This window comes from Marmota marmota, unplaced genomic scaffold (genome assembly GCF_001458135.2).
Source record: "Marmota marmota marmota unplaced genomic scaffold, marMar, whole genome shotgun sequence".
NCBI lineage: Eukaryota > Metazoa > Chordata > Mammalia > Rodentia > Sciuridae > Marmota > Marmota marmota.
Window position 1 is genome coordinate 53,162,807 of NW_026000026.1, and position 27,629 is coordinate 53,190,435.

General features: G+C 33.0%; 1 protein-coding gene across 8 annotated transcripts in view; it reads right to left on the reverse strand.

Annotated features, from left to right (window-relative positions):
• The window catches only part of Kiaa0825 (KIAA0825 ortholog), a 382,609-nt gene that overhangs the window by 293,755 nt on the left and 61,225 nt on the right, over window positions 1-27,629 (reverse strand). For all 8 annotated transcript variants that reach the window (XR_007350553.1, XM_048811422.1, XM_015483674.2 and 5 more), the window contains exon 5: window positions 2,368-2,529. Coding sequence is in view for 7 of the 8 variants with exons in the window: in XM_048811422.1 (XP_048667379.1) it covers window positions 2,368-2,529 (162 nt within the window). In the remaining variant the exon portion in view is untranslated. The remainder of the gene's footprint in view (window positions 1-2,367; window positions 2,530-27,629) is intronic.

Sequence of the window (27,629 nt, forward strand, 5' to 3'; positions counted from 1 at the left end):
CTTAATGTAAAACAAACTTCAATCCTACAATTTTTCTAATGTTATTTACATAAGGCAAAATACTTTAAAAATACATTTAATTTGCTCCATATGTTTATATATGTAATTTCTTAATTAAAAAACTGGGCTTTGGGGTTGAAATTTTCAGATTATTTGTTAATCCCTGCTTCCCTCATTTTATTTTGCAGATGTAGTCATTCTCTCTAGAATGATATATGGCATCATGTAACAGAGAGTTTTGTATGTTCCATTATGATAAAAATGAAATCTATAAATATAGACATGACAACAGTCATTATTCCATCTTTGAATTCTATATTTAATGTTAGAAACACTATTTCATAGTGCAGCTTTCTTCAAAAGGATTTTGTTAAGACTAACTGAACCTGAAACAACATATTATGTAATTACTATTTTCAATAACTCACATTTATTGCTTTTATTGCTTACTTATGATATGCTAGACATTTCTTTAAGTACTTCATTCACTAAATCATTTAATCCTCACAACATTTTGGAATCTGAAGCGTCTAATTCTAAAAGAGAATGAAAATTCTAATAGAAACTAAAGGTACTCCTCCATGATTATTTTGAAAATGAGAAAACTGAGGTCAAAGAGACTAAACGTTTGACTCAAGATCATCTGGCTGGGCTGGGGCTGTAGCTCAGTGACAGAGTGCTTGCCTAGCATGTGTGAGTCTCTGGGTCTGATCCTTAGCACCACATAAAAATAAACAAATGGGATGGATTCAAACTAAAAAGGCTCTTCTCAGCAAAAGAAACAATCAGTGAGGTAAAAAGAGAGCCTACATTTTGGGAGCAAATTTTTACCACACACACATCAGAGCACTAATCTTGAGAATATATAAAGAACTCAAAAATCTTAACATAAGAAAAAACTAATAACCCAATCAATAAATGGGCCAAGGAATTGAACAGACACTTCTCAGAAGATGATACACAAATCAACAACAAATATATGAAAAAATGTTCAACATCTCTAGCAATTGGAGAAATGCAAATCAAAACTACTCTAAGATTTCATCTCACTCCAGTCAGAATGGCAGCTATTAAGAATACAAACAACAATAAGTGTTGGTGAGGATGTGGGGAAAAAGGCACACTCATACATTGCTGGTAGGACCACAAATTCATGCAGCCAATATGGAAAGCAGTTCGGAGAACCCTTGGAAAAGTGGAAATGGAACAACCATTTGACCCAGCTATCCCGCTCCTCAGCCTATACACAAAGGATTTAAAAGCAGCATACTACAGGGACACAGCCACATCAATGTTTATTTCAGCACAATTCACAATAGCTAAATTGTGGAACCAACCTAGATGCCCTTCATTAGATGAATGGATAAAGAAAATGTGGTATATATACATAATGGAATATTATTCAGCATTAAAAGAGAATAAAATCATGGCATTTGCAGGTAAATGGATGAAGCTGAGACTATAATGCTAAGTGAAATTAGCCAATCCCAAAAAACCAAATGCCAAATGATTTCTCAGATTTAAGGATGCTAATCCATAATATGCTGTGGGGGAAAAGGGGAGATGGGAGGATTAAGTGAACTCTAGATAGGGCAAAGGGGAAGGAGGGGAAGGGAGAGAGCATGAGGTTAGGAGAGATGGTGAAATGAGATGGACATCATTACCCTAAGTACATATATGAAGACACGAATGGTGTGATACTACATTGTGTCCAATCAGAGATATGAAAAATTGTGCTCTATATGTGTAATATGAATTATAATACATTCTTCTGTCATATATAACAAATTAAAATAAAAAATAAAGAAATAATGGATTTCATAAACACTAAAAATATATAATTAAGCATACTTGTCTATTAGCAATGTGAAAAGATATTCTTTAGACAAAAAAATGTATTATATCAAACTGAAATTTGGACCTACACAAAGAAATTATGAATGCTGAAAGTGGAATAAGTGAATAAAATTGGGGGAAGAAAAACAAAATAAAGCATGCTGTCCATCTAAAATTACAAAAAGAATTTTTTTTAAAAAAAGATCATCTGGCTGCTAGTGGCAGAAAAGGAGACACTACATTACCCAGTATGCTTATTTTTCCATAGACCAGGCTGTGTATTTTGGGGGAAAAAAATCAATCTGATTTTAACTGTAGACAATTATCCAGACTCAACTTTGCTAATTTGAACTAAGGAATCTGCCAAGTACAAAAGATAAAAATAAAATCCATGGTGTGCACTATACTGAATGTTTATCTCAAGAATTTTACCGTGTATTTTTTCCAAGTAATGGTACAGATTCAAAGTGGCAGGAAGCAAAAACAGAGAGAAATTGTAGATTTAAACATTTAAACAAAACAATATATTACCTGAAGTATTCCTGGGCATCTTAAGCAATAAAAACATTTCTTCAAACAGCTCTTGAACATCATTTTCCAGCTTCAAAAAAGATTTTATGACTTGTGATAAAAATTTGAGTTCATCAAAGGAAAGGAAAATGTTTCTTCCTGTCCGTGGGCATTCAGGTGTAACTGTATGAAGAGAAGATCAATACTGTTAAACATTTTGTTTGTTTTCTCAGTAAATATTAGAACAATCTATATGGCATCATAAACCATCCAAACTAACAAGACACTCCATAAGTGAAACAAATTTGTTCATTAAGAAAACACAGAAAATCTCTTAGGAAAGTCCTTTCTTCTTGGAAGTTGGACATAAATATTCTGCTTGATGCAGATATGGCAATTAATTAATTAGGTTCATTCTTAGAGTTATAAATAGGGATGTGATTTGTTGTTCTGAAATCTTATACAATCTTATGTTTTTAAAGTCTAGCACAACTTGAATATAATCATGCAGAAACATCAGACAAACTCAAATTGAGGGACATTCTACGAAATAGCAGATACGTTCTTTTGGAGTGTGGGGTCAGGAAACAAAAAGACTATGAAATATTCTAGTCTAAATAAGCCTAAAAAGATATGAAAACTAAATTCAATACATGATCAACATTTTAGTTTGCAGTAAATGACATTATTGGGGTTATTTGGTGAATTTTGAGCAAATCTATAATCCAATGCTATTATTGCATGACTGTTAATATTCTGATTTAACCAACTGTACTATTATGAAAGAGAATACTCTTTAATAACGTTTGTAACTTACTCTCACTTCAGAAAAAAAAGTTTTGAGAAGAGAAAAGAAATGTAGAATTGTGATAAACTGCAAAATATTAACATTTGATAAATATGAATATGAAAGAAATTTTGGAATTCTTCATATTATTCTGGCAACTTCTTTTGTAAGTCTGAAATTAAAATAAAAGCTTTAAAAAAAGACCAGATGAGGATATATCACTCTTCAAGATCTTATACATGTTATTTCTATATCATTAAAAAGAAATAAACTAATTCAGCAAGAGAATATAGACTATATAGTTCATGAAATCATGTTTAAAAATAACACCTGTCTAAATAATTGTGGTATCTCTTGCTTGCCTAAGAACAATATAACTAAAAATAAATGAAGATTGATTTTTCTTTTTATAATTATGTTACTAGTCAAGTCTTACTACCACTTTATTATTATAGAGAACACCTTATACTCTAAGAGTTTGGAAACAGTTCATTTATTACATCCCTCAAGATAAATTTGTTTTCATTTTAGGTTGACATCATCACATGACACTTTTGATCATGTTCTCAGGGATTTAAAGAATCCCTTATTAATGCCACTTCTTTTTTAAAATATTTTTTAGTTGTTGATGGACCCTTATTTATTTATTTACATGTGGTGCTGAGAATTGAACCCAGTGCTTCACATATACGAGGTAAGTGCTCTACCACTGAGCTACAACTCCAGTCCCTTAAAGCTGTTTCTTAAAATATATATTTAAGGATTATCTTGAGGAAAAATTATAAATTGGAAAAATCTATAAACGCTTATGAAGTAATCATTAAGTGTTTTTGAAGAGAAAATATTAAAGAATGCTCTTCAGAAATTACGTAGGAGTCAGTCTGGTGGTTACAAATCAAAAACCAAAAAAGATTACTTTCCTCACATGGATTTAGAAGTTTCCAGAAATATTTTATAGATAATATTTTATAGATAATCCACTTCACTTCAGTCAATCTTTAAAATATTGGCATCAAACTTATAGTCATATTATGGTCTTTCACAGAGAACAAAAAAAATGTCATGATGTCTTTGCATGTACATGAGAAAGATATCTACTAACTTCAACTGTGGAATTTAGTTTTGTTCTTAAAAAATACAAAAAAAAATTTTTGAAATCTACAAATACCTACAAAAACTCCATTTCATCTCTACATTGACCTCAGTCCCATATACATTAAAACCTACCTCTAAATAGCCCTAATTACATTTAGCATTCTTTAAGAATTCCAGAGTTCAGAAGATATACAAGGAGCATACATAACTAAAATTTTGCCAGACATATCATGTGTCAAAAAAGAAAAAGAAAAAAATACATAAATCATGTTCTATTTAGTCATTGCTTGATTTGCATTTGGCTAATTTGATTTCTTTTAATCTTTAATCATGGAAATAAGAGGCTAGTTTAACCTTCTAAATTGTAAAGTTCCTTTTGAATTTAATATATTTTTGAAACAAATTTTCAAAGATGTTAAGAATCTTTCCCAATTCTTTCCCAATCAGGAAAGGCCATTCAATGGTGTGAACAAAAATTAACCATATTTAACAAGGCTTTATTTGGTTGAATTCTAAATTGGAATAATTATAAATATTTACAGCATAAGCAAAGAAACATCCCAAGAAAAATCTTTAACAGTCAAAACACTACAACCTGGGGTCTGAGGATATAACTCAGTTGGTTGAGTGCTTGCCTTACATGCAGAAAGCCCTGGGTTCAATCCCTGGCACCACAAAAAACAAACAAACAAACAAACAAAGCACTTGTTTAAAATTATGTAGGAATTAAGGATTCTACATGAAGAGGTGTTATGTTTATGATCCAGAGTTAGACCTTATTTCAGACAAATCACAATATTGAAAAGCAAATCCATTTTAATTCAATAAATCTTTAGAACTTAATAATGAAAGAGGACAGAATAATATGTATGACCTAAATCTAATCATTTTTGTCCCAAAGAAGCAATGATTATGGTGGAGCCCCATTAATTAGTAGTCCTTATTTCCTATCATTATTAGCTCAGTGTTCTCCCAAGAGTATTGTGAGGGTTCTTAATTTATGGGGAAAATACTTCTGTGATAAATTCATTTTGTGAAAGGCCAATTAAAGCAAAATTAAACACAAAGGATGGAATTGCATTTCCCAAACTTATTTGACTTATTTCCCTCACTGTTATCTCACAGGACTAGTGTCCTAATCATCTCACTTAGTTCATGATTTCTATGTACGGAAACATATCTAGTTTTCTGTACCTGAGATTCTTCACTGCTAGCTAAATTAGGAAAGGATTTCTCCCAGCAGAAATTTCCTTTCTTTAAAGTAATCTCTTTTCCTTTTCTTTGAATATGATTTCTGTTTGTTCCTCTCCTCCAGATCACCTCTCCAGAAAACTTCATCTGGATATAATCAATTGATCCAGAAAGCCTCTTTCTTCATCTATGTCAATCTGATCTTTATTTATTCATTCATTAAATTATTTATTTAAATAACTATGGAATTGCTTTGCTTTCAAGAAGACTTGGACATACATGTTTATACACACAATCTTTGGCCTGCCACCAATGATTGCTATAAAATATCTGAAATAATGACTGACGACTGTTGATTATTGTATAATGAGCTCTAATTTTTTTTTTAGTTGTAGATGAACACCTTTATTTTATTTATTTTTATATGATGCTGAGGATTGAACCTAGTGCCTCACGTGTACTAGGCAAGAACTCTACTACTGAGCTATAACCCCAGATCTCTGATTCTTAGGAAATATAAATTTCACCTAAATCTTAATAATATTATAAAGAAAAAATTTCCATTTTAGGGCAAGACTTCCTTTAGTTTACCATCAACTAGCAATAAGTAAGTCTATGTAAATAATAACTAAATAATTTTTTTCTTCCATAAGTTTAATTTAAAATTTTCTAAAATGCAGTCCAAATTTCTCTGCCTTCCTATTTTTCAGACTATTTAGAGAACATTTTAAATTTTACTTCACAACAGGCTTATGATGAAAGTTACTTCTATGTTGCATACAGAGACTAATGTTTGTTCCTCTGTTAAAGGGTATTTTCAAACTGATAACCATTTGAAAAATGTTATATGATCAAATAAGCTTGGGAAATCCTACATACTACATTGTATTAAGGTGGTTCATAATGCAAATTAGCATATTAAAGTTTCTGTTTGCTTCTATAATAAAGTAAAAAAAAATAGAACAATGTTTCTCAAATTTTCCACCCATGAACCCCAGTTTCCCAACACACCTATTCATTTGTGAGATTTTCTTAAAAACAATTGTTCAGATGATCACTGTGCAACCTGAGTATTTATATCTGTTTTTCTTTTCATTTTTAGACTTTCCCATGTGGATTCTTGAGGCTGGTTGTGTGACTCATTTTACTAGTATTCTCTTTCACTTGTAAACTGCTGCTCCTAATATCATCATGGTGTTTTTTGCAGACCCTTTAAAGAAATTAATGAAAAGTCTCCTAAATCCACTTATTGGAAAATCTCCATGTAGGCACAGTTTGAGGGCTAAAACCTAACTTTCTAAAAATCCACCAATGCTCTCAAAGGACAGTAAAGTCCAGGATCTCCTGGATTACTAAAAATGCAAATCCTAGGATCACCTCCAGATCTCATGAATCAGCATCTCTGTGCAATCAGCCCCACAAATATTCCTTTTAAGTTAACTTCCCAAGTGAGTTTTTTTGCACACTAAAATTTGAGACTACTGCCTGAGGGGGTCCATGAGCTCTAGTTACAATACTTTTGGTTAAAAATCACCCATTAGGCATCAGAAAATCTGGATTCGGATATTAGAAAGTCAACCAAAAAGGTACTAGTGTGTAAAACACCCCCCAGGCCTTTATATGCTTTATTTTGAGACAGGGTCTCCCTAAGTTGCCCAGGCTGGCCTCAAATTTGGGAAGAAATATGGATAATCTGTAGGAAATTTTAAAGAGCACATTGTATAGACTTTCCCTAGGCAAAAGAAAAACTGCTATTAGGGGAAAAAAAAAAAGACTAAAGACTAGTTGAAGTTCATTTGTCACAAACATAAAATGATTTCCATAATGTCAAAGACTAAGCCCAGTTTATTCAGTTTCAGCATCTCTGAACCAAGCATAATCTCTCATACAAAGTAGAACTGAAAAACGTCCGGTAAAAACACAAAACAAATGAAATTTCATGGGCCCTAGAAATAGCTAGGTTTGGCCCAAAATACATATTTTATACCTAATTCCAAAATGGAATCTTCAAAACAACAAGTATTTATAGTGTGAGTTTGTAAATAAAGAAAATTTATAATACTCTATAAACAGTCTGTATAGTATTCTGTTTGACAAAATACATTCGACAATTACTTCTAAAATAGAAAATGTGTGCAAAAGAATATAAAAACAACGATGGACTAGGAAACAGAGCATATTAAAGCACATCCTTCTAAGGTATGATTTTTTTGTGTTCTTAAAAAATAAAATTATGCTTCAGGGGTAAAATTTCATCCTGAAAAAAAGGGAACAGATGTTCTCAGAATTTTTTTCTTTTTTTATTTGTTCTTTGTAGATACCCATGACAGTAAACATACATATATATGTATATACATAAATATATATATATATATATATACATAAATAACATTTACCAAAAAAAGGTTCTCTTGCTCTCTCTCTTTCCACATACATATAGTTATATAAATAAATGTGCATATATTTATAAATGTGTATTTACAGATATCTGTATATATGTTTGTATACATAAATATCTATATGTTCATATAGATATATTGATGTATCATTCATAAAGAATACAGACTATATATTTAAAAGTGCCCAGGAACAGTGGCAACACTTGTAATCCCAGTGACTCAGGAGGCTGAGGAAAGAGAATCCTAAATTCAAGGTGAGCCTGGGCAACTAGTCAAGACCCTGTCCCAAAATAAAAATTATAAAGGACGTGAATAATAGCTCAGTGGTAGGGAGCCCCTGGGTTCAATCCCTAGTTCAGAAAAATAAAAGTGTTTTTCACCTCATGACTGATAGATAAATAATTAGTCCCATTCTCTTCCAGTAAAATTTAGGACACGGAAAATATATCCAGAGAAATATTAAGGCTTCTCATAATTGATCTGCAACAAAACAGCATTTGGAATGAATTTCAACCTCCAGCTAAATCAGACAAACCATAAGAATACAGGTAGTGGCTGAAAGCACACATATTATTTTCAAAAACCATTAGCAACAGAATTCTTGTTAATAATAGCATTAAGATACTGGAGAAAATGAGAAGCTACAAACAGATAATCTGAAGCTGGTGGATCAGTATAATAGGATAAAAGGTGCACATTTCAGTTTTCCCAAGAAAAATGAACATTAGCCACCCTGCTATTGACTGCAAATGGATCCATTTTCAGTGGGGAGGTAGTCTCAGTGCTATCTGACAAGCGATATAAAAAAGGTGACACACAAATGTCATTGAAGGTCTTATTACAGATGAAATTTATGACATAATCCAAATGGAATATATTTGTTCCAGTAAAGAAAACTTTTAAACAGTCTGATAATATGAAGACAGCAGGGACTGAATAAGAGCAAGTAAGAAGTAGTTTTCCCAGCACCCAAGAGAACAGGTGAGCCCACTAAGTATATACCAGAGCCTGAAGAAGCCAAGGCCTCCCTGAGTGCCTGGTTCCATAGAGCCACAAACAGGGGAAGAGCAGAATGCAAACACTACAATGCTGAATTTGTAAAGAAGCTTCTTTGTCATGTAAGCCTAAAAAGTAACTGGAAAATCAGGTATTGCATCTGCCACATGCACTGAGAAGAAATTGGAACTGTTTTTTCTCTTTTTTCTCCAGCATTGTTTTTGTATCTTTTACTATTTTGCAAATTTATATGACTAGGAAGACAACTGAGGTAAAAGTAAGAAAAGAAATATTTCCACCTTAGTTTTCAGAATTGAATGTATTCCTTCTTCTCTCTTCTGAGGAGGCTTCCATATGTACCACCCACAATAGGGTAAAATTTAGAATGAGTGAATGAGGAGTGAGTGAATAAATGATTAAAAGAATAAAGTTTAAAATCTCTGAAGTTGAGTGAAAATGTAACCTGATCTAAGCTGACAGAAATTCAGAAACCCCACAGGTAAGTATCAGGAACCCTCTCCTAAATGGTCAGAGAGTAGAGAAACAATTACAATGTTGAGGAAGCTTAGCCTCATAAATGTTAATGAATCTGGATTTGAATTCAGGAATCACTTATCTTTTAGAAGCTGTAAGTTGGACCCCTCTGTCTCTCTTTCTCTCTTCCCATTTCTGCCCCCACCACACACACCAAGTTTTATCATGTGAGGCACTATTTAGAATATAAGAGGTGACATATGGAGTGGCTAATACCTGAAATCTACAAGCCAGAAAGCTGGGTTCAAATGTGGGTACTACTGCCTACTACCTATGTGACCATACAAGTTACTTATTCTCTTATGTCTCAATAGTATATGAGGTTTAACTGAGTTAACACTTTAGAACAGTATCCCCTGGAGGTAGGAAGTGCTGTACAAATGTTAGATACTATTGCCATCTCCTCTGAGAAGCCTACCCTCAAATACCAGGCTGGGTTAGGGTCCTGTTCTCTATGCTCCTTTCTTTCACTTTGCACATATTTCATTTTAGCATTTAGTATGTCACATTATAATTTTTAGTTTGGGAATTGTCTACTAAAACTTTAAGTTCCTTTAGGTAGAGATCTTTTTTTCCCCATAATTATATTCCCATTACTCATCAGAGTGCCCACATGAATGATTTAAAAATGAAACATGTTTGGTGACTGTCAAGAGACAAAACCAATTGTTCTTAACTCATTTTCCTCCACCATAAACATACTTTAAAATAAAACTTGATTATTCCATCTAGTATAAATCTAATATTTATACAGTAATAAAATTCCATAATATCTCATTTTATTCATATCATTACTGTATACCCATATTGACTTCATATTAATACTATATGCCAATTTTATACAAATATGATTTCATATTATAGTATTGAAGGCCCTTTGGAGAGGGCTATACAACAAACATAGCTTTGCTTCACATACCAAGAGAAACTTACGTAGCTAGAAAGGTGGCGATAGAGTCACCTGAAGCTATCTTCTGTGTCAGTGAAAAGAAACTGCTTCTATTATTTCCTTAGATGGTTCCCAGGCCAACACTGGCTCCACTGGATGTCACCTAAACTTACTGTTAAATGATAAAATTCTCTCACACTCCATTTCATCTCCTCTGGCAAAAGAGGTCAGTATTACATTAGCAAGAGATTTGACTTAATGCTCATTTGCCAAGGGTATCATACTCTTGTTCCTCTCTTCTATTTTTTCTTTTTGACAAAGAGCATGAGAGAGAATATCTGACTACTGACATAGCCACTGTTGGTTGAGGATACTAATCAAAGAACAGGTTACATTTAAATCCAGCCAAAATCCAAAATGGTTCCCAGGACAGACTTCTGAATATTTTCTCAGCTGACTTTTGTTTTATGGTGGTTTAAATCCCAGTTGCAAATACTTGAATATGCTGACCCCTTTCAAGAAACATCTTCATGAAAGGTGTCTCCTAAGTACAATGAAATGGGTTCTAAATTTTAAGTACTTACATGATAATGGTATATTATTAATGAAATATCTTCCTAATATTCCTTTCTCAGTCCCAAACTTTGCTAGAGTGTGGTTAATTATATTTCTTATCATATATGTTACTTTCTCTTATCATGACTAAAAATTAACCTATAGAAAAAACCTTAAACCAAGTTAACAATTCATTTTTACTATAGCTTCAGGTTGTATCTGAAAATCAATATTTCATTTTTTAAAAGAATATGCCATGACAGAGAAATTACATTATCAGCTCTTAATATAACATGTTAAAATTAACTTTAAAAATTTAGCACAGGAATAAAAATAATGCCATCATCAAAAAGACAGATTTAAGTAAGATATCTGCTGAGTGTGCTTCCTAATATATTTTCTAATTGAATCATAACCTTTCAAGAGAGATTGAACACTTTTCTTCTCCTATACTAAAAAATAAAATATAAGATTCACTTCACACTCTTTTTTTAACACCAGGTAGAAAATTGTAATTCCTATGAATGTATGTTAACATTACAATGAAAAGAGATAGCCGTGGTGATAATAGCAATTTTTTGAACCCTCCTGGAAAGTTGTCCTCATAAGCTTATTATTCTATCAGAGCAGGGTGCAGGCCTTAGAGGTAGGGAAGACATTTCCCAGGTGTGATGGCCCTTTGTCTAGTAAATTTTATAGTTAGTCTTACCTTTTTAGCTGCCCTTCTCACCTAAGAAAAAGTTATGTAGTCATAAAGGTAAAGTCCTATTTCCTTCAAACTTCAAATACAACTTGGAGCACCTGGGAGGCAGAAACTATCTTTTATAATAATGTCTCTCTCAAAAGACATATGGTCTACAAAAAGCCCCTTTAAGCCTTTAAGTGGGTTTCACTTGCTAATTAAGAAAAAAAAAAAAAAAGAAAGAAAGAAAAAGTGCCAGCAATGCAAGTAAATGACACCATGTAACAAGTGCCTCTAGTGGTGAGAAGAGGTATAGAGGGCAGTTTGAAAGCAAGAGTGGGGAGACTCACAGGGCCATGACTCAGAACAGTCACCATGGGGTCTGGCTGCCATGTTTGTCTAATAAGTTAACCTCTCCAACTATTTTAGTTCAGAAGAGAAGAAATACCAATAAGACATAAGATGCCAAGAGAAGTCTGTGAATAAGAAACTAAATGAAGAAAATACCAGGAGTTGATTGTCATCCTATTTTGATATTTTATATCAAAATTTTGATATATATATCAGTACTGGGCTCTGTTAGGTTTTTTTCTTCAAGGTAAAATTTTTTAACTGAAAAAGAACAAATAAAAAACACATGGAAAATTAAACAACCTTATTTTTTATTTTTAGTATATAATCAAATATTAGACTTACTTGATTTTATGTACAATAGAAGCATAAAACCTCATTCAAGAAACACAAATACTTCAAAAGTAACTCATTGTCTTTTGCATAGAGTGTTTTTGGTGACTGGATTTTGATAAAGAAGAAAGGAAGAGTAGATGGAAAAGGAGGAAAAGAAAAAGGCAGTGAGAGGTGAGAAGAGAACAGGTCCTCTTAAATAGAGGTGAGTGTATTATATATAGCTCCTGGGATGAACTTGGCCTAGTGCTTATCTTGTTGAGTTCTATGAGCTCAACATAGTTTGAGTACTCCCCAATACCAAAAGAAAAAAAAAAGCCAATGGGTGCTTCAGTGTACATTATCATTTATACAGATACCTTTCTTTCAAATATCAAGATCTAGCAATATTAGAAAATAATTATGTAATGCTTTGTAGGTATCCAATACTGTTATAAGTATTTTCCCACACATTCAGGCTAATTCTCTAAGCTCTGTGAAGAAAAACTAATGTTAGCATTTGCCTCTAAAGTATAAAAAGGTTAAATATCCTGTACAAGGTCACAAAGTTCATAAACAAAGTCCAGGACTTCAAGGAAATCTGGCTCCATACTCCACACTTTCAAAAAAACCACTACATTGGTGTCAATCAAATGTTCGCATGCATTAGAATTATCTATAGAGCTCTTAACACACAGATTGATTGACTGGCCCACCTCCAAAGTTTCTGATTCGGTGAGTCTGGGGTGGAGCCTGAGATTTTAGATTTCTAACTTGTTCTAGGTGCTGGTGCTGCTGAGTTGGAAACCACCCCTCTGAAAGCCACCTCTATTAGTTCCATGTTAATTTTTGGTATACCTACCTAGCTACCCTATTCTTAAGTTTTATGGATTTGCCTCAGTATAAACTCCTTTCAAAGGCTTATTTAGTTCTTTGTTCAATTGTGTTAAACACTATATTCTTCTTTTAATAAATGGTCTTTCATTTTTGTGTAAGAATCATAGATGAGAAAGAACAAAACGTCACTTGCAAGATTAGAGTTATGGCTAATGCCATCATCAATTATTTATAGACTAGCTCCTAGGTACTACTCATAGTTCTCTTTCTTGTTTTCAGCAAGCAACAGAAACCTCTACTGCTGATACCCTCTGAAGTGAAAGGAAATCTTCTCTTTCTCTTAGCCTATGGAAAGTATACTCATGGCCAGACTCAAGTCCAAATCTTTAAGAAGTTTTTCTGGTTTGCTCTTCTTACTCCAAAATCTTCCTTCCTTGAATTCCTAATGCATTTGAAATCTTACACAAATAACTTGGTAATTTTTAATTGGGCTATCTATGCTTTTCCCCCTGTTTTATTTTTTTTGGGGGTTAGTCTTTTTTACCTCCTAGATTTGAAGGTACCTAAAGACATTATTTTAATCATAATACTACATGTAATCTAAGCATCAAAGACTGGCTTTTAAGACATAATCAAACAAAATCAGGTTTTAAATTCATTTCAAACTTCAGGAAAAAAAAATTGCATTGGGGAAAGTGGTTTTCTCAAATGAAAAATTTTTAGTTACTCCAGAGTTAGCTGAGGTGGGGAGCAGAAAGTAGAACCAAACTATGGACTAAGGCATCCAGTAGAATAAACAGGCTTGAGTTAGAAGATGCGACAAGACCTGAGAAACAAAGCTCAGGTTTTCTTTCCAAGAAAACCCTCCATTCTAAATTCTCCACTTTAGAATTCATTTCAGAGCTCTTTTTCCTTGTGGTGTAGGAAAACACCAGAAAACAAATACTGTTTTTTTATCTCCTCCTACTTTTTGTTTCTCCAGATCCTGCCCACACTGTAACCCACAAGGCTTCATTACATCTTGATTACCCTGGACTGAAGTCAGAAGGGACCCCTACCTGGTAGAATCCTTTCCCCCCAGAACTCTGCAACTGCTTGTCTGCATAACTCCCAGTAGCTCTTCAAATATTTGTATTTTATTTCTTGATCTAGATAGGGAGGCAATGGTCTTTTTTTTTTTTAATCCCCATTAATCTTAGCACACTATTTTAAAAATAGAATGGGATTTAATTAATAAGTTGATTAGTTGGCTGCCAGTATAGACTATTATACCTTCAGATTCTGATTTATTTTAAAAATATGGGTCAGTTAAAAAATATTCATTGAACTCCTGGTATGTGATAGGCAGTGAATTGGGTGCTGGAGAAAATAAATAACACTTGCCCTTGAGGTGCTTAGAGTCCATATGGGGAGACAGACTCCTAATTATATATTTTAATAGAATACACTAAAAGCCTTAAGATAGGCATATGGAGATGCTGTGGGAGCATGGATTAGGAGCTATGGTTTATGAAAGCTTCCTAGATGTGAACTGTCATAAAGGATCAATGGGAATTAGGCAAAGAACGGTAGGAAGAAAGTGAGAGGTGATGAACAAACCATCATCAGCAGGGCTTTTTCTCAGTTCAAGTTTTTAGTGGAGAGTGAAAAATACATGGTGGAGGGAGGCATGAGCTGAGGAGAAGGAAAGTGGTAGGTTATGGAGGCCAGCTTTCCAACATTGAGTTGCTGGGGCACGATGATGACTGATGAGGAGCCACTGGAGAGCTTTAAACAAAGGAAGAAAGTGTGCAGACAGATGTCTTTGAGAAACACAAGAATAAGCATAGGGAATCTAATTAAAAACAAAACTATTTTAACAGCCCAAATTAGAGATGATAAAGACCTAAGTAAGGCCTTGATGGCATGAATGGAAAGGAGCAGAGAAATTTGGAAATATTTAGGGGTTGAAGCAAAATTAAGAATCGTGGTGATTCTTGCGATGGTAGGGAGGGTAAGCAGAAGGAGACAATAAAAGTTTGTGCCAAGTGATTATTAGTAGCAATAACTTAGTTTNATATATATATATATATATATATATATATATATATATATATAATGTATATTTCAATGTGTATGTATTTATGTGTATGTTTTAAATAAGGATAATGATACCACTTAGCTTGTGTCAGAACTATGATTAATATCTATATTAATGCTAAGACACTGTGAGGAAGGTTTTATAATTATTATTACCTCCACTTTCTAGATTAAAGGAGGGATGCTCATGGAAAAAAGGCAATCTATCCAAAGTCTCATAGCTGCTAAGTGGCAAAACTGGAAAGCAAAGTCAAGAGCTATAGGAAACTGAGAATTAAGTGCTCCTCTGTCACTGCCATCCTTTGCTCAGGCCTATTTTGTAGCAATGAGAGGATAGCTGGCAAGATAGCAATAACCTTGATGATCCAGAAGGAGGCAGGCGAGCACAGGGATTTCAATATTTAAGAAGCATAATTAATGACAATGTCTAAATGAATACATGCATTAATCTGGATAGTTGTGCTTCTAAATATTTGTAGTTAAGACTTACAAGATATATTTATTTTAGAGGACAGTTTGGAAAAAATACATTATACATATATACACCAATACTAATTTAGTTTACTGTCTGTCCCCGGAATATCACTTTTAAAGATACATAAGTGCACAAAGAAAAGAAACCGGGAAAATCCTAATTTCTATCAAGGAGTTGGTTAAAATTATATAATCACACAGTACATAACTTTAGCCTACAAAAAGAATAATGCAGATCATTCTGTATGTATTAATACAAAAAGAGGCCCATGGTATAGTAAGTTACAACAAAATTGCAGAGAAATTTGTAGAATGTACATGCATAAGTGTGGAAGGGCACAAACCCAATTGTTAACAGGGATTACTTTAAGGGGCTAGGATTAAGGGTATGGAAGAGACAGAACACTTTTAATTTTATACATTTTGAATACATACACATACATCTGTGTAACAGTGGACAACAGTGGGAATATATTGATTTTGAGAAGAAAAAGTTATTTTTCTGAGTGAGTTAAAATGTAGTAAGATCTATTTAAATTTAGCCATATGCAAATAAATTGTGCCTACCTCTATATTATGAACTAACATGATGTTGCTGTAAAGAATGTCAGAACTGACTGCAATGACATGGGGAAAGGTCATGAAGTATTAAGTGAAAAAATACATTCTAGAACAATATGTCAATTTTGATCAAACATTTTAAAATTATAAATGCATACATGAATTTTTAAATGTACAAAAGAAAATATTCAAAAAAGAAATATTCTAGAATATTCAACAAAATGTGAATAAGAGTGATGACCCTGGGGGTTAGGACTGGAAGGAGGAGAATATGAAGACTTTCTATGTATATTTAATGTCTTAATTATTATAACAAAAATTTATTACTTTAATAATTTCTTTAGAGTAATAAAAATATCCCTTGAAAAATGCAATTTTAGCAGTGGAATCACTTCGTTTTCACTTTATTTCAGATCTTAAATATCTGTCATCATGAAATCTACAAATGTGCCTGAGTCAGAATTTCAGATTTATGAAGTTTATGAAATTTGTAACAGCATAACTTTCATGTTTAACCATAAAGACTGTAAAGAAAGTAAAAATATTTTCATATATTTTAAAAATCTCAGTTTTTCTCTCCCCCCCCCATTTCTATAATGTAAATCAAGGTCCTCTTCATATATCTAGCTAGAAATGAATGATCTGCCTGTAACACTTCCTAGAACAAGCTAAACAACCTTGACTTTGTCATTTCTAACACTGAAGAAACAATTTGAGACTTTCATAAATTTTTTTTCACCAGTTTTAATATTTCTGAGATAAACAATAACAAAGCTGGGGGTGATGGCACACTCTGGGAGGCTGAGGCAGGAGGATCACAAGTTAAAAACCAGCCTCAGCAACTTAGCGAGGTCATAAGCAACTCAGTGAGACCCTGTCTCTAAATAAAATTTTAAAAAGGTTGGGAATGTGGCTCAATGGTTAAGAGCCCTTGGGTTTAATCCCTGGTACCAACCCCTCCCTCCCCCAAAAAATAAAACAACAAAAAAACAATAACAAACCAGGGCTCCAGAAGTACATTTGGAAGTGAAACAAGCAAATATGGGGCATCTTCCTAAGAAGGAAGAACCCAGTCTGTTTTCCAGTCTTTGGCATCTTCTAGGGAGGTTAGCAGGGTGCTCATAGCAAGATTTCTTCGTGTGTGTGTGTGTGTGTGTGTGTGTGTAGCTAAGGATCAAACCCAGGGCCTCAGGAATACCAGCTAAGGGCTCTGCCACTGAGCTACACCCCTGGCCCTCTCACCTTTAGTTCAAAGTGGTAGGACACTGCAAATGGATTCTGTGGAATAGATCTATGCCAGCCTATCAAGTAAAATAATCATAGGCACACACCTAAATGCAAAGGAAGAAATGGTCTCATCAGATTAGCTTGAAAATTGTTCTACCTGTAACAAAGCACACAGACAGAACAATATTGGAGGCCCTAAATATCTTAAGTAGGACTGGGGGTGTAGTTCAGTGGTAGAACAAGTGCATATCAAAAGGTGAGGGACCCTGCACTTGATCAAAAGTAACACAAATAAAATGGAACAAAAACCTTACATAAGGCATTATTGATAGGATCTTATTTCTCCAAGATTTTTAGTCAGAAGTAACAAAAAAGAAGTAAATAATGGAAACAATAAATGGGACTTTCCTATCAGGTTACAGATTATTCTGTGGGCCTTGTCTCAAACAGGAACAGGGAACAATGGACAGCACACTTAGCTGTGTTGTAAAAGCCCCTCTCTTTAATCAACAGCTGAGTCTTCTCACTCACATCAAGTCAGAGGATCAGAAAGGAGCCTTTTATATCTGTTTGGTGAGCAAGACTTCCAGCTTTGCAAATGGGGACTTACATGTTTGGAATTCATGTGGAGGCTGGAAGACTCCAAAGGGCTTATGGTAAATTGGGGGAGTAGCTTATGCCCCTTTGTTTTGTCCTGAAGTGGCATGAGTGATCCCCAAGTGATTCTGATAGACACTCTTATTTTTTTGATACTTATTTTTTAGTTGTAGTTGGACACAATACTTTTATTTTTTTTTTTTTATTTTTATGTGGTGCTGAGGATCAAACCCAGGGCCTCACACATGCTAGGTGAGCGCTCTACCGCTGAGACACAACCTCAGCACCCCCACCCCACACTCTTATTTTTTAAAATTTTTTGTTAGTGATCCAACATGAAAACTAGATTTTATGCTAGTATGTGTGAGTGTATAAATTCCAGGTACTATTTAAAAAGTATATATATGTTCTTTCCCAGACAAATCACAGAGGCTGCCTTACTAGAAATCTCTTATATTTATTACAAAGCTGACATTTAGAATTATGTCTGTGTGATATTTTAAAAAGTTAATCTCTATAGTTATCCCTTTATTTCATGGAGATTTCAACTTAAAGACCAGTTTCAAGATTAAGTAAAAATTATGTCATGATAACTAACAGCATAAAATATATCAGCTCCACCACATCACCAATAACCATTAGATGTGTCAAGATGTGAAAGCACAGATAAGTCTCATTTGATTACTATGAAAGCTAATTACATTCAAATTCTTTTAAAATTAATAAAATGGATGGCCACGTTTGTCTTCGAAAAATTTATTTTAAATTAAAAACAGGGAAAATAAGGAAAAACAAGTAAAGACTAGAACTGAATAGAGGCTTCAAGTTCTTAAACGAAAAGATCAAACTAAAGACAAACATACTATATGTAAATAAGCATGCCTAAAATGAATACTAAGTAATAATTTATCAAAAAATTAAAATTAATTACAAGTTTAAATTTTAACACAGAAACCTTTGCTACAATGTTGAGTAACTCAGCCTGATGATATTTAATATAACTTTATGCGGTTTGAAAACTACAGTTAGCTCTCAGCAATCAATTTGTTGACTCTGTTTTCCCCAGGTAATGTTTGCTACCAGTGGGAAAATATTCCTTATGCTCTAACTACTATTGCACACTTCATAACCTGCTAATTAGCACTTAATTTTCTCTTTGCTTAGGGAATGATGATTATTGCCTTCACCTAATACAACAAAGGGCTACCTTCAACAATCAATTTTTTAAAAATTAGCTAATGATCCATAGACAATACCCATCCCCCCATGAGTGCCTTATGGAGTCAATCAGGATATACCCTGTTAACCACTACAAATTTTCAAGCACAATTAAAGATAGTTAACTTTAATGCTAACATAAGAGGATAGCCACTTTGATTATTTTAAGATGACACAACTTTGAACACGTTGAGCTGTTTGTGGTATAAAAATTTTAATCTTGTTTTAAACTTGCATACAAAATTATTAAGGTTTGATTTAAAATATTTAACATGAGATGACATAAGTGAGATACAAATTCTTATCAAATAGATGTTTAAAAATTGAAAGTACAAACATTAGAAGCTAAGTTCTTTTGCTTGTATACTACTTGAATTTGTAGAGATTTTTGCTAGCAAGTGGTCATTTTTCCCTTGGTAAAAGAAGTAATTATAAGAGGTGTAAGTTGGTTTTTAAGTTTTGTCCATGGTTTTCTATAACATATCCTAATCTGGAGAAAAAAAATTATATTAAAATATACTTCTTTATCCATACTTACACTGTATAAAAGCATGGAACAGTAATAAAAGTTATTTCATTTTTACTGAATCATGCAAATGTCATCATAGAATGTACTAATAAATTGGTTCTCTAACTTTGGATCAAAAGTATTTTAAAAGGGCAGTGTCTGCCTGGTCTCTAAGCTTGAAAGCTTGCTACTCTTCAAATAAACAAGGAGAAATTAAAATTTGAAGTACAAATTTATATAATATGAAATGTGGTTCTTATGTTGATAAAAGACCCCAAAATCTAGACATTCTAGGTGGTAACAGTGAAATTACAATGTCTAAATTTGCTGTTGCATATATATTATCATACAGTAGTTAATACAACCCACAATGCCAGAATACCCAACAAATGATTATGAACAGTCAAGAAAATGAAGCCCACGTACCTTATAGTCTCAATAGGAGTAAAAGAGACACTAGTATTCAAATATCAAATTCTTATTTCTAATTACATTTATTTCATAAAATAGCAAATTATAAAAAACAAACTTGGTCAAAGTTTTTTAAAATAATTTTTTATAAGTTAGATAGTGAAATAGCAAAATAATTGTTAAGAGTACTGAAAAATAGCTGGGGGATATAGCTCAGTGTTAGAGCACTTTCCTAGCATGAAGGAAGCTGATTCCCAGCACTACACACACAAACACACACACACACACACATGCATATACACACATTTTAAAATGAAAATGGAAAAAATTCACACCACTTAGACATACAAATTAAAAAAGAGAATGCAAATCTTGACTCAGTGACCTGATAAAATATGAGGTAGTTTAATAAAAGTAAAAACTATGCAGCTTAGTGATTGTGAATGTGGAAATTTTAAGGAGTAAATTTCCCAAGTAGAGCATGGGGAAATGCATGCATAAATCCCATTAGCAATAATGTGTTCCTCTGATCTTGGTGATGTTCACTTTTAAGTGAATCCATAACTATTGTAACAATCCTACATTTATGACAGCATTCATCTACTCAGTGTCTCCTGAAGCAGAGAACTTAAAACTAGTGCTAATTCTTTCTCTTAAATTTACTAATGACATACTAAATATGTTTATAGGCAATAGTCACAGATCAACCCTTTTTATGTCGCACTGTGGTGTGCAATATATATATTTTTTAAATTAACTATATGTTTTAAATAATTAGTACTGCTGGATATAATCACTAATTTCCTAAAACTGTAAAAGGCAACTTAATATTTCTGCATAGCAGCTGTAATACACAATATTGCACCGAACTAAATTATTACAAACAGTGCCAGCAGTTTTCTATACACAGTACTTAAGATAATTATAAAAAACCATCTTCATTACTGAGTGCTAGCATTTTTTTAACAGTTTAATTTGGATAGGTTACAAAATACATTCAGATCACATAGATATAATTACTATAGACCCAAGAAGCTATAAAATGTTCCCAACCAAATCCCTTTGACCCTGGTTAATGTCTGTTCCTTGTTAATCTAAGGCAAACATTGTTTGTAGTGTGCATTTGTTATAGAATATGAAAGGGGGGGGGGTAAGGAAATCCCTTAACAGTTGTTATTGATTCCAGCATTTACCGACTGAGAGTTAAGTGCTGTTTACAAAACAGAACAGATGCAGATGCTGACAAAAAGGTAAACAATTGTTGCATGGCTTCCTGCCAGATTCTGAACCAATATATTAAACTCCAAGTGAAGCACATTTCCCCTATGGATTGCACTTATTGCCACTTCATTTCCTATGTGCTCAGTCTCTCTATTGCCGTGCCTGGCACTAAGCTATTTCCAGTTCCTTGCTGACCCCTGAGGCCTAGTGCTACCACACACAGCCATTAGAGAAGGGAATTGCATGTGTCTGACACGGCCTGAAACCAATTATTTGATATTTTCTTCAGAATGATGCCCAACTCTGTTGGGAATGAGCAATCATGAAATAATTTACCTCCTGATTTAATTTTTTCCTGCACAAATTAGTTGTAGACTGAGCTGCCTATACACAGCTGCCTGTGACATAGCTCTGTCTTATCAAGATGATACTTGAAATGAAGCAGGGGAGTCTGAATTGAATAGGTTGGGGAATCCTGTGTTAAAGAGGCATTGACAAGTTTATCAGATATACTGATCACATGTACTCTCCGTTGATTGAAAATGACAGAACCTTAAAGAACTCTCAGGGTAGCAGAGAAAACCACAAGGATACAATTCTTATCAGAGTGTTTAATGTTTTTAAATACCTGTCTATTTTAGTATGCTTTTTGTGTCCCAGAAACCTTGGCATATGATCATAATATTTAGCAAAATATTAAAAGCAAACACATTGGTTCATGGCTAAATGACCTTCACTAAATTTCACATTTATTATCTCTGTTTTTAGATATAGATATAAATGTCAAAGTATATATTTTTCTGTAACTCAAATCTCTACAAGTATCTTTCCTAATAATACAAAGGGCTTGTTGCCTCCAAGTAACAGAAATGGGCAAAATCTAAGATTATCACTTATCAACGAATATAGAAAGCTTGTATGAATCTGCATATTTACAAATCATCACATATTAAGGGCAACTGATCAAGCTAAATAAAGAGAACACAAGTCTCTTTAGAGAAACTCACTGGATATAAAACTTCAACCTATCTTGTCCATAAATTCAAGAAAGAATCTTTCTCACTTCTACACACTGATTCACATTAGATTTTAGCTATTAAATCTTAAAGGGGCTGCTACTGTTGCATCTTCTGATTTCTTTTCAGGGTCCAAGGTTCCACTAACAAGCCCCATTTAGTATAACTGTGAACTATAAAGCTTTTGTGATCATGATTAAGAAAAATTATAAGAAAAATGCACCTTAAAAGAACCCTCCTCAAATAGCTGAAGGATTACATTTTATTGCATTACAAAAAGAACATTAACAAAGATGATTATAATTGATTTCAGTAGTCTGGAAAAAAAGATAAAGGTGGCGTTATAAAGCAATTTTACAATATAGCTTTCTCTGACAATGATCATCATAAAATTTGGAGGTAATTCCTCTTTTTTATAATACTTGGGTATTCACTCTAATAATTAACACTACACTGTGCCTTTTGCTAATGGAAGGGCTAACACTGAATTCAAACTTAAAGTAAGTTTTACCTTGGAGGACAAACAATATAATGCCATTTATTCTAAAATTAGCTCAGTGATGATCATGCTGTAGAATTTTAAATAACAAAATGTCAAATTATTTAGTTTTTTATATTTTATTGGCTTTAGATAATTTCAAAGCCCTTATTAGATTCTTATCTCTGACCCTGACTTACCTGCTGTCTTGGATACTTCCTATTGTCCTGTTATGAAAAAGATTAAATGAGTAAGGGGATAAAGTACTCCTTTCTAAATAGCAGACCAGAGTTTTCTATTTTTATTCAATGTTGAAAATAAGCTGCAAAAGCAAACATTGATAGGCTTTGCTTTTGATTAAGGCAACATACACTACTTCATTTAAAGTAATTTTTCATTCCCTTACATGTGCAATTTTAGATCTCCATTTAGATAGGCCAACCATCAACATTCTTATGAGTGTTCTGATAAGAATAGAAGAAAATTTAAAATATATGTATAAACAGAGGAATAGAAATTAAAATTTAAGAATGACAAAAGCAAAAGAAATTCTGACTAGAAATCCAAAATGACTTTTGAACATTTTTACCTAAAGCTAAAGATTATTTTCTTGTTTTTAAGTATGGCAGGAGGAAGATTAATCAGTTTAGCTCTCAAAGCTACCAATAGTTTCTCCTTATAAAATCCTTCACAGGGGTCATCTCATATTCAGAAAATGCCACTCCAGAGAAAGAATTTTTTTTTTTTCTTTTGGTACTGGAGCTTGAACCCAGTGGGACTTTTACCACTGAGCTACATCCACAACCATTTCTAAAAAATGTTTTATTTTGAGACATGGTCTAAATTGCTGAAGCCAGCCTCCAGTTTGTAATCTCCTGCCTCAGCCACCAGAGAGAGTCACTGGGATTACAGGCAGACACCACCATGCCCAGCCAAAGAATTTTAATAGTCCCAGATTAGTAGACACAGATTTCCCAGGTTGTGGTCTGAATATTGGTATCCTCTCCCTAAATTAATATGTTGATATCCTAACCTCCAAGATGATAGCATTCAGAAGTGGGGGCTTCTGGGAGGATTATCATCGAGCCCATATGAATGGAATTAGTGCTCTTATGAAAGACCTCCCTTATTCTTCTGCCATCTATGAACCAGAAAGTAGGCCCTCACTAGACACCAAATCTGTTGGTGTCTCTAAAACTGTGAGAAATAGTATTTGTTGTTTTACGTATCCCAAGTCTATGGAATTTTCATTACAGCAGGGTTAATGGACTGACATTTCTTAAAGTAAAAACAAATAGGTGAAGACGTTAAATTGTTAAATGACAACTATCTTGAGGCAGCAGGTTTATTTTATGCCAAATATCTGACTTAATGGAAATGAAGAATATTATGGTACAGGAACAATCATTAAAATTCTCAGTTTCCAGTTGAAAATAATTAACTTTTAAAGGAATCTTATCAATGTTCGCTTGCTAATTAAACTTTTTATCTTGAACTTTTGTTAAATATATATATATATATGTATATATATATGCTGGGTACTAATAACTGATTAATAGTGTACTAACCAGAAGTCACTTATCACATTTTCTAGGAACCTGAGAAGAAACATGTTAATTAAATAGTATTTAACAATTATTTACAATAGTCCATTGGAAAGATAAATATATTTTAAAGATTAATCTAGGGATTCATGACCTGTGAATATTTTATATAAAACAATAGAGCTAAGTATTTACATTAAGGATTATGTTCATAAATTAAGATATGGAATAACAGATCATTTTAATGGAGTAAAGCAGAAACCAAAAAAGTTTTAGGAAGGTGACTTAACTACTCACTTTACTATAGAAAATTAATTTTTTTTTTTTTTTGGCAGTGCTGGAATTGAACACAGGGCCTTGAGCATGAGAGGCAAGCATGCTACTAGCTGAGCTATATCCCCAGCCCCTTAGAAAATGAAGTTCTGGCTTGTAACAATCTCAAGTATAAGTACTTTGCTTAAACAATATAGAATAGTTGCAAAATAAATTTGTTCACTTTGAGAATGATTTAATTTAAAATTCTTTTGTAGATTTTTTCAATTATTTTAATTCTGTTCTCAGTGCTTAGCACTTGTGAGCACCAAAACCAAGCACTAAAACCCAAACAAAACCCAAGTCATCAATTTATAAAAATGTTATTAAATGGTTAATAATGTATGTAAATTTCAAAATGACCTGTGACCTTAGATAAAAACAAAACAGGGAGTCATTTTTATCTTCATTCCTTAGGATCTGAGTGTCACAATTAAAGTATATGCCAAGTGAAATAGTTTTTCTACCCTTAAAAAGAACACACAGGTGTTCCAAGGAGAGAGTAAGCAGACAATTGAGTACAATTAAGTGTTCACTGTTACTACATGGAAGCAAAAATATTACTAAAATTAATTACATCTACTTTCTCGCTAACTAAATGTACTTTGTTGCCCTTCTGTCTCTGGAACATTGATTGTAAGCCTCAGAACACTTAATGAAGAATAGCTAGGTTAGAAAATAAAGTCCATGCAATAAAAGCAAAATCTTAGGTAAAGATATGCACGCATAAATGTGCTACCACACATTTATCTAAGCACATAAATACACCCTTTCCTCAAATCCATACAAATATGGTCATTTTTCTCATGTTTGTTTACTTATTTTTTTTTTTTTTTGGTACTGGGGATTGATTCCAGGGGCACTTTACCACTGTACCCCATTTAAAAAATTATTTTATTTTATTTTGAGACAGGGTCTTACTATGTTGCTAAGAGTCTTGCTAAGTTGTTACAGCTGCCCTTGAACTTGAGATCCTCCTGTCTCAGTGTCCTGAGTAGCTGGGATTATAGGCATGTACCACCATGCTTTTCTCATGCTTTTCAGAGGTGATACAAATTTTGTAGAAGAATCTAAGTACAAATTCTTTATTAGGAGAAAAAGTCTACTTGTTTTCTTAGGAGGGATTGAGATGCAGTAGGAAGAAGTTTTTCTTATGATCTTAATTCTTTTGCAAACTTTGATAACCAGCCAAAATGCTTTTGTCTTTTTCACCCATAAAACAAGGTCTGGAGTTGATGCACAGGTTAATTTCTGGATGGTGCGGCAGCAAAGAAAAGTCAAATAAAAAAAAAAAATGGCTGCTTCTCACAAACAATTCTAACTATTGGTATTATTTGCAGTTAATAAATTGTATAAAGGATCTCAAAACTTGGCAACAATTCACTCAATTATTTCAGTAACTTAGTACTTTTAGCTTAACTCTGGTTTAAAGCTTAAATGTAACCAGCTTACTCAATTTCTAGGAATAAAATGAGATTCTCTATCTACTTAAAATGTCAAGTAAAAAATTTCATAGTACTATTTTCCTTTTCATGTATTATGCAAAGTCTTTCATCTTTTTCCCTTTCCAAATCTTTTCCAAATAAAAAATACAGTGATGTGACTTTGCACTCTGTTACTATTAAAGTTCCCAAATTCAAGTTTGTTTAATCTAATATGCAGAGAAATAAATGTGTATTATAATTCTATAAAGTTTAACACACACACACACACACACACACACACGACCTAAAAAGGAACCAAAATGGGAATTACTCTTCAAGTTATAAAAGGATTCCTTGTCTTACAAATCAATTCTTTTGACAAGAGATAGTACATGATAGTAGTTAAGAGAACAGTTTTTTTCATACAGGTTTGGATACTGGTCAAGGGAATTCCTAGAAGGTAAACTCTAGGCAAGCTACCTAGTTTGTCCAACCTCAGGTTCTGATCTATAAAGATAATACTCAACTTTCAGAGATGTTCCAAGAATTGAATAGTATATGGGTGCCTAAAGTGCTTAATGTGGAATACAGCAAATGAAAAGCATCTAAAAGAACAGCATCTATGGCTGGGATTGTGGCTCAGTGGTAGAGCGCTCGCCTACCATGCATGAGGCACTGGGTTCGATCCTTAGCACCACATAAATATAAAATATATTGTGTCCATCTAAAACTAAAAAATAAATATTAAAAAAGAACTGCAACTACCATACAATTGATTTTACATACTTGCAAGTAGATATTAAGGCATAATGATGATCAATGAGAAAATATTAATACAAATTAATGTTGAATCTAATCTATGTTCTGAGTAGTACTCCCTTACAAAATACATTCTTTCTTTTAAAGTATTTCTTTGAAATAAATTTTAAGCTATTTGTGCATTATCAAAACTCAAGACTTAGAATGGCTGGGAATGACTTTAAACATGGAAAACACTATCGTAAATATCATAAAGAATTTGTCTTAGTCTGTTTCTTTGGAGGAAGACGAAATAAAAATAAATAATTCTAATTTTTACTCTTATCCTAGTAGATTACCTTGTGAACTTCTACTATGGAGAGATTAACAATACAGAAGGAAATCCTACCAAATGGTGAACATCCTTCCTGGCCCACAAAAGGGAATAGGAATCTTTCCCCTGCTGAAGGCATGTTATAGAATATTTTAGGAGAAGGCTCCAGAAGGCACTGAACATACCATGTAAAAATAGAACTAGTAGGAGAAACAGCTTTGTGATCGATTCTGTCATTATCTAAAACATCACTCTGACATTCTTTACATGCTGAAAAAATATACTAGGAGTATTTACAAAAACTTAACATATATAATATAATAGTTTCATTATAATGGGGTAGAAATTCTTATCTAGACTTGTGAAAATATTGTTCTTCCATGCTTTAAAAGGTCTAATTATGAGGCTTTTGATTTATACAGGCATCTGTATGTCCAGAGATGCTTTTTTTGAAAAAGTATTGTCCAAGACTTTGCAGAAATGAGCTAGTTCTTTCCTGGGCAAAACGTAGGT